Below are 7,025 nucleotides of genomic sequence, written 5' to 3' on the forward strand. Positions count from 1 at the left end.
GAGGTAGTGGGGCTTCACATCTGCTATGGGTCCACAGGGGTGAGCCAGGTGTCTGATGAGGTGAGACGTGCCCCCCATTGTCTCCCCAATGAGAATGTTCCACATAGGGCTGAGGGCTGAGGACAGTGAGCACGTGTTAGGGGAGATGTTTGCAAACCTTCCCACCCCAGGGGGAGGAGGAGTCATGGAGGAGCATGAGCTAAATGTCCAGGGTCTGGCTGCAGTGCCCGGGACATCAGATGTCATGAAGAAGTGAGAATGGATAAGAACCCTAAACTTTGCACCCTCCTGCACACCCCCAGAATCACAGCCACAGGGAGGCAAAGCTGGGGATCTCTCTCATCACTTCATCCCCCTGGGGGAGGAGCACTGCATTCTGATCACTGCTCCCCACTGCCAGTCCAGCTTCCTGATGTCTGTTATGGGAAGGGCCTGGGAAGACCCCCTAAGGTCTGGGAGCCTGGGGCTGACAGCAGGTGGATCCTGGACCTAGACACACACAGGGGCTGCCTTCCCAGCTGCAAGGATCCACGGACACCAGGAACAGGCTACAAGTCCCCTGCAACCCCAGCCCTGATCTTCCCTGAATGAGATGAGTTGACAGGAGCCCAGAGCAGAGCTCCCTTGCCTCCAGTGGTCTGGGTCCCCTACCCATTGTGCGTGGAGGACAGGCCATACCAAGGTCAAACTTAGCCTTCCTGAGGTTGCACCTCATGGCCCCAAATGGTTGAGAATCTTCTGCTGTGGCTCCTCTCAAGGGACTGTCTCCAAAAGTCCCCACTGTCCCGCTTCTTCTCTAGGATTAGAGTGAGGCTTGGGGTCAGCACGTCCCCAGGGAAGGAAGCAGATGGACAAAGACATGAGATATGCTGCCCCCATGGACTCCAGTAGTGTGGGGCCCCAAAGCCTGGTTTCTCTCTGCGCCTATCACTATCTCTGACCCCAGCTCCTTCCTCTGTCAGCTGAGCCTCTGTCCACACTCCTGGTGGGGAGGCCAAGGATCGCTCTGTCTCTATGATGACCTTGTGCTGTGGTCCCAAGTGTGTTCTGTAATTTAAGGTTTATAATTAATCGACCCTTAATTTTCAAAGTTTCCTGTGTTGTAGCGGAAGGACCTCCTGCAGTCATCACCAAAACCACAAGGGTAGGGCCCAACCTTGACATTGGTTATGGAGAGGCCGAGACCCTCACAACACAGGACCTTCTGTTCCTGAAGGGACAACAGTGGCTCCCACCATCTGTGACATTGGTCGTGGTCCAATTCCAGTAAAGTCTCTGACACATCACAAATACTGACCCCTCCGCCCAGGGGGCACACGCTGTCATCCGGACTAAGGGGCTTATGGGCAGTTTTGTTACTCCCTTTTCACACTGCTCGATCTTCCTCAGGTCCCCTCCTTCCAGACATACCCCTTCAGGGACACGGGGTCACACCTCCTTGGAGCCATGGAGGGGATGATATCACCCTGTGACTCGTCACAGACCCCAGACTCCTAGATGACGTTCTCTGCCTATACGAAGGTGCTGTTGCTCTAGAGTAGAGTTTACTGAGCTGTGACAACAGAGAAGTGTGGTGTGGCTGCTGCCACAGTGGAGTGTAGGAGAGTGATGTCACCACAAAGAAAGTCACCTTACACACTCACCCTCCTCCTTCCTCCACCTGCCATGAACGACTGGCCTCCTTACCACCTCTAGATTCCGGCCTCTGCCAAATTACAATGAAATTCCAGTGGAGTTTAACAAGTTCTTTATAGATCTTGGAAACTCCACTGGAATTTCAAGGCAGGAAACCACAAATGTTGGAGAGGATGCAGAGAAAGGGGAACCCTCCTGTACTGTTGGTGGGAATGTGAACTGGTGCAGCCACCCTGGAAAACTGTGTGGAGGTTCCTCAAAGAGTTAAAAATAGACCTGCCCTACGACCCAGCAATTGCACTGCTGGGGATTGACCCCAAAGATACAGATGAAATGAAACGCCGGGACACCTGCACCCCGATGTTTCTAGCAGCCATGTCCACAATAGCCAAACTGTGGAAGGAGCCTCAGTGTCCATCGAAAGATGAATGGATAAAGAAGATGTGGTTTATGTCTACAATGGAATATTACTCAGCCATTAGAAACGACAAATACCCACCATTTGCTTCAATGTGGATGGAACTGGAGGGTATTATGCTGAGTGAAGTAAGTCAATCGGAGAAGGACAAACATTATATGGTCTCATTCATTTGGGGAATATAAATAATAGTGAAAGGAAATAGAGGGGAAGGGAGAAGAAATGGCTAGGAAATATCAGAAAGGGAGACAGAAAATGAGAGACTTCTAACTCTGGGAAACGAACTAGGGGTGGTGGAAGGGGAAGAGGGCGGGGGTGTGGGGGTGAATGGGTGACGGGCACCGAGGGGGGCACTTGACGGGATGAGCACTGGGTGTTATTCTGTATGTTGGCAAACTGAACACCAATAAAAAATAAATTTATAAAAAAAAGAAAATATTTCCATAAACAAGCACATCTGGATTTTTCTCTAGGAAGCTTTTTTTTCCTTTTATAATTTTGAGTGTGTCATTAATTTATGTGTACCCTGCAAACATCAAATAATGAGAAGTAGTCATCTGGTTGAAGCTAAGGGAATAATGATCCCAGCTGCACAGATCACTGACATGTGCATCAGCAGAGCAGGGACAGGGCTGATGGACCATGACAACTTCATGACTTATGAGTGTTTCATTTACTGAAAAATTGGAAGATGATAAGTGAATGTTCACTAGGCTCGAGGAAAGTGTCCCAGCTCATGAGAACAAAACTTTCTGTATCCTTTGAGACTCGTTGTGTACAAATGGGGCTACTCTGAGTGACTCTGAGGTTAGAGACCATAAAGGAGTCTCCATTCCCAGGAGGGTCCCCAAGATGCACCTGGGCCCAGCACATCACATGAAGAATAAGCAGAAACCTAGGGGGAGCCTAAGCAGGCAGATGCTGGGGGTCCCACTCACATTGCAGAGGGGTAAGTGGGTTTTTGTCTCACTTCTCCACAGGCCTGGAGCACGATGTGAGCATGAAGATTGCTGTCATAGGAAGAGCAGTAATAATCAGCCTCATCCTCAGCCTGGAGCCCAGAGGTGGTCAGGGTGGCTGAGTTGCCTGACCTGGAGCCAGAGAATTGATCAGGAACCCCAGAGGGTAGAGTATTGGTATTATAGATGATGGTTCTGGGGCCTGTTCCTGGGAGATGCTGGTGCCAGCCCACAGAAATGCCACCACCAAGGTTGGAGCTGCTTCCAGTGCAGGAGATGGTGACCCTCTGGCCCAGGGCCCCAGATACTGAGGCAGGCTGAATCAACACAGGCTGAGCCCAGGACCCTGCAAGGGGGAGAGACACAGAAGGTGATAATTGGGACTAGAGACAAGAGAAGGATGCAGGATCCCACTCATCCTCCCAGGTCCCCTTCACTGTCCCCACTACCAGTCACCTGTGAAGTGAGTGAAAACGGTGTGGAGGAGCGGGGACCAGGCCATGGTGGAGGTCATCACTGATCCTGCCTTCTGTAGTCCCACAACTGAGCAGAGCCTCCCCTCATCTCTCCCTTCCCCTCTTCATCCTCTGAGAGAGGGAGGGGCCCTTCCACTCAAATGAGACCCCAGTTGTCTGGTCCCTCAGTGGCCCTGGGTCAAGTCTCTCTGCCTGGGGATGTGAAGGGTGTGGGCAGGGGAGGGGAGGGGCTGTGTAGATACCTGAGTTAGGGAAGTCCCTGAAGCCTGGTCTCTCTGTGTCTCTTTATCTCACCCCAGCCCCTTCCTCTGTCAGTGGAGCCTCTGTCCACACTCCTGGTGCGGAGGCCACAGGCTCGCTCTCTGTCTCTATGATCTCCTCTCTCTGTGGCCCCAGGTGTGTGCTATAATTACAGGTTTATAGATGACCAAGCCTTACTTTTCAAAGTTTCCTGTATTGTAGCTGAAGGACCTCCTGCAGTCGTCACCAGAACCACAAGGGCAGGTGCGACCTTGACATTGGCTATGGAGAGGCTGAGACCCTCACAACACAGGACCTTCTGTTCCTGAAGGGACAATGCTAGCTCCCACCCTCTGTGACTATGGACGACATGGTGCAATTCCAGGCAAGCTCTGACACATCACAATGACTGACCCCTCAGCCCAAGGGACACACTCTGTCATCTGGACTAAGGGGCTCATGTGCAGTTTCTTTGTTCCCTTTTCAAACTGTCTGTTCAATCTTCCTCAGGTCCCCTCCTTCCTGAGGTCCTCCTTCAGGGACATGGGGTCACACCTCCTTGGGGCTGTGGATGGGATGATGTCACCCTGTCAGCTCCGTCATGGACCCCAGACTCCTAGATGACATTCCCTGCCTGCACGATGGTGCTGTCGCTCTGGGGTACAGTTTACTGAGCTGTGACAACAGAAAGGTGTAGTGTGGCTGCCATCTAGTGCTGTGTAGGAGAGTGACATCACCAGGAATACAGTCACCTCACACACTCACCCTCCTCCTTCCTCCACCTGCTGTCAATCCGTGGCCTCCTTACCACCTCTAGATTCCCGCCTCTACCAAAATACAGTGAAATTCCAATGATGTGGAATGTAGCCTTGATATGTTCTTCTTCCCGAGGAAATGTGCCATTAATATTCATGCATATTTTTGCCTTGAGAACTTATTTTCTGTAAATATTGACTAATATCATGATCTTCAAAAATACATCATGTTGGAGGAAATCTTCTTTACTTCAAGTCTGGCCATTTTATAAAAACCTGATATAAAAATCAGTGTGCAGATTTTTTTATTGCTTTTAATTGTGGTGATCATGAATAAAGTTTACGTAAACATGCATATGGGGATTTTTCTCTAGAAAGTTTTTTTTACCTATTATAATTTTAAATCTGTCATTGATTTATGTGTTCCATGCAATCATCAAATAATAAGGAGAACTAGTCATCTGGATGAAGCTGAGAGAATAATGATCTCAGGTGCAAACAGAGCTGACATGTGCATCAGCAGAGCAGGGACGGGCCTGAAAGACCATGATAGCTTCACGACCTAAGAGTGCTTCATTTACTGAGAAATCAGAACATGATAAGTGAATGTTCACTAGCCTAGAAGAAACTGTCCCAGCTCATGAGGACAAAACTTTCTCTTTCCTTTAAGACCCTCTTAAAGGGTCTGTACCCTGTGTACAACAGGCTACTCTCAATGACTCTGAAGTCACAGATGATGAGCAGGTGCCATTCCCAGGAGGGTCACCAAGATGCACTTGGAATCAGGACATCAAATGAAGAATCAGCAGAAACCCAGGGGGAACCTAAGCAGGCAGCTGCTGGGGCGCTCACTCACTTTGCAGATGGGTAAGTGGGTTTTTGTCTCACTTCCCCACAGGCCTGGAGCACCGTGTGACCTCTGAGACTATCATCCCATGATGAGCAGTAATACTCAGCCTCGTCCTCAGCCTGGATCCCTGAGATGGTCAGGGTGGCTGTGCTACCAGACTTGGAGCCAGAGAATCGATCAGGGACCCCCGAGGGTCGGTAACTATTACCATAGATGAGGGCTCTGGGGCCTGTTCCTGGGAGCTGCTGGTACCAGCCCACATTATTACCACCGATGTTGGAGCTGCTTCCAGTGCAGGAGATGGTGACCCTCTGGCCCAGGGACCCAGACACCGAGGCCGGCTGAGTCAGCACAGACTGGGCCCAGGACCCTGCAAGGGGGAGAGACACAGAGAGGGTGATGCTGGGGTCTGGAGACAAGAGGAGGGAACAAAACCTCACAAGTAGTCCCAGGTCCCCTCTCCCTGTCCCACATCCAGTGACCTGTCCAGTGAGTGAGGAGGGTGAGGAGGAGAGGGGACCAGGTCATGGTGGAGGTCATCACTGATCCTGTCTTCTGTGGTCCCACAGCTGAGCAGAGCCTCCCCTCATCTCTCCCTTCCCCTCTTCATACTCTGAGAGAGGGAGGAGCCTCCAATGCAAATGAGACCCCAGCTCTCTGACCCCTCCCTGGCCCTGGGTCAGGTCCCTGTGCCTGATGATGTTAGGGAGGTGAGTAGGGGAGGGGCTGTTTGGGGCTGGGATGTGATTAGGGAGGTCCCAGCTGTGAGCCCTGAGCTGTGGCCACAGTCAGTGCCAGGTGGTGTTCCCAGCTCTGATCAAGCCTGAGCCCTAAGAAATAAGCCTCAACTGCCTTCTGGCATCCTGACACCACCTCACCCTGCATGACATGGGGATCAGTTGGCCAAAGGACACAGGTCCTGTCTCCAGAGCTCAGGCCACTCTCTTCCTAGGATAGGGACACATGTCCCCTCACATGGTCTCTTATCACTGCAGCATAGATTTTAGGCTTCACTCTAATTTTTTGGTGCGAGGAATGTCTGGGTTGCTCAGGAGTTAAGCATCTGTCTTTGTCTCAGGGCATGATCTTGGAGTCCTGGGATCAAGCCCCTCATCTGGCTCTGTGCATGGAGTCTGCTTCTCCTTCTGCCTATGTCGCTGCCTCTCTCTCTCTCCTTCTGTGTGTCTCTGCCACGGCTACCTTTTTAAACCTTATGATTATATCATGGGTCTGATTATGCAGGTAGGAAACCCTGAAGTGGTGCCCAGGAGCCCCAATGAGGATCCTGTTGTATGAACTTCAGAATCATCTGAGTGCTTGAATTCTCATACACAGATGAGCTTCCAGGATGAGAAATTCAGGGTCCAACTCCTATCTGGGGTGGGCACAGCTTGCGCCCAGGTACCTGTCTCCAGCATGTTGAGGACAGAGCAATTGCTCATTCAGACACCCATGAATAGGAGAATGAAGTTCTATTGGCAAATGCCACCTGGACCCAGAGTTGTTGTCAAGGTCCCCTGTGAGTGGTGGAGAGTGGAGATGAGGGGCCAGGTCCCTGAGGTCACAGACCCTGTGGTCCTGACTTGGAACAGATGTTTTAGCAGAGGTCCAGCCTGGGTGGAGGTGTCCCTGGTGAGACTGTGGGATTGACAGCCCAGCCCTGAAAGCACAGGAGGGTGAGTCCCACATCCC

At 51.3% G+C, this 7,025-nt stretch overlaps 1 gene segment (V, D, J or C); it reads right to left on the reverse strand.

The window, feature by feature from the left end:
• Positions 1-1,078: 1,078 nt before the first annotated feature.
• LOC129508292 (immunoglobulin lambda variable 1-44-like) lies at positions 1,079-5,880 on the reverse strand. The segment is given in 4 exon segments: positions 1,079-1,210; positions 3,024-3,144; positions 5,340-5,703; positions 5,816-5,880. Coding segments are annotated over 4 exon segments (675 nt in total).
• Between the last annotated feature and the right edge of the window lie 1,145 nt (positions 5,881-7,025).

This window comes from Nyctereutes procyonoides, unplaced genomic scaffold, assembly GCF_905146905.1.
Source record: "Nyctereutes procyonoides isolate TBG_1078 unplaced genomic scaffold, NYPRO_anot_genome, whole genome shotgun sequence".
Lineage (NCBI taxonomy): Eukaryota > Metazoa > Chordata > Mammalia > Carnivora > Canidae > Nyctereutes > Nyctereutes procyonoides.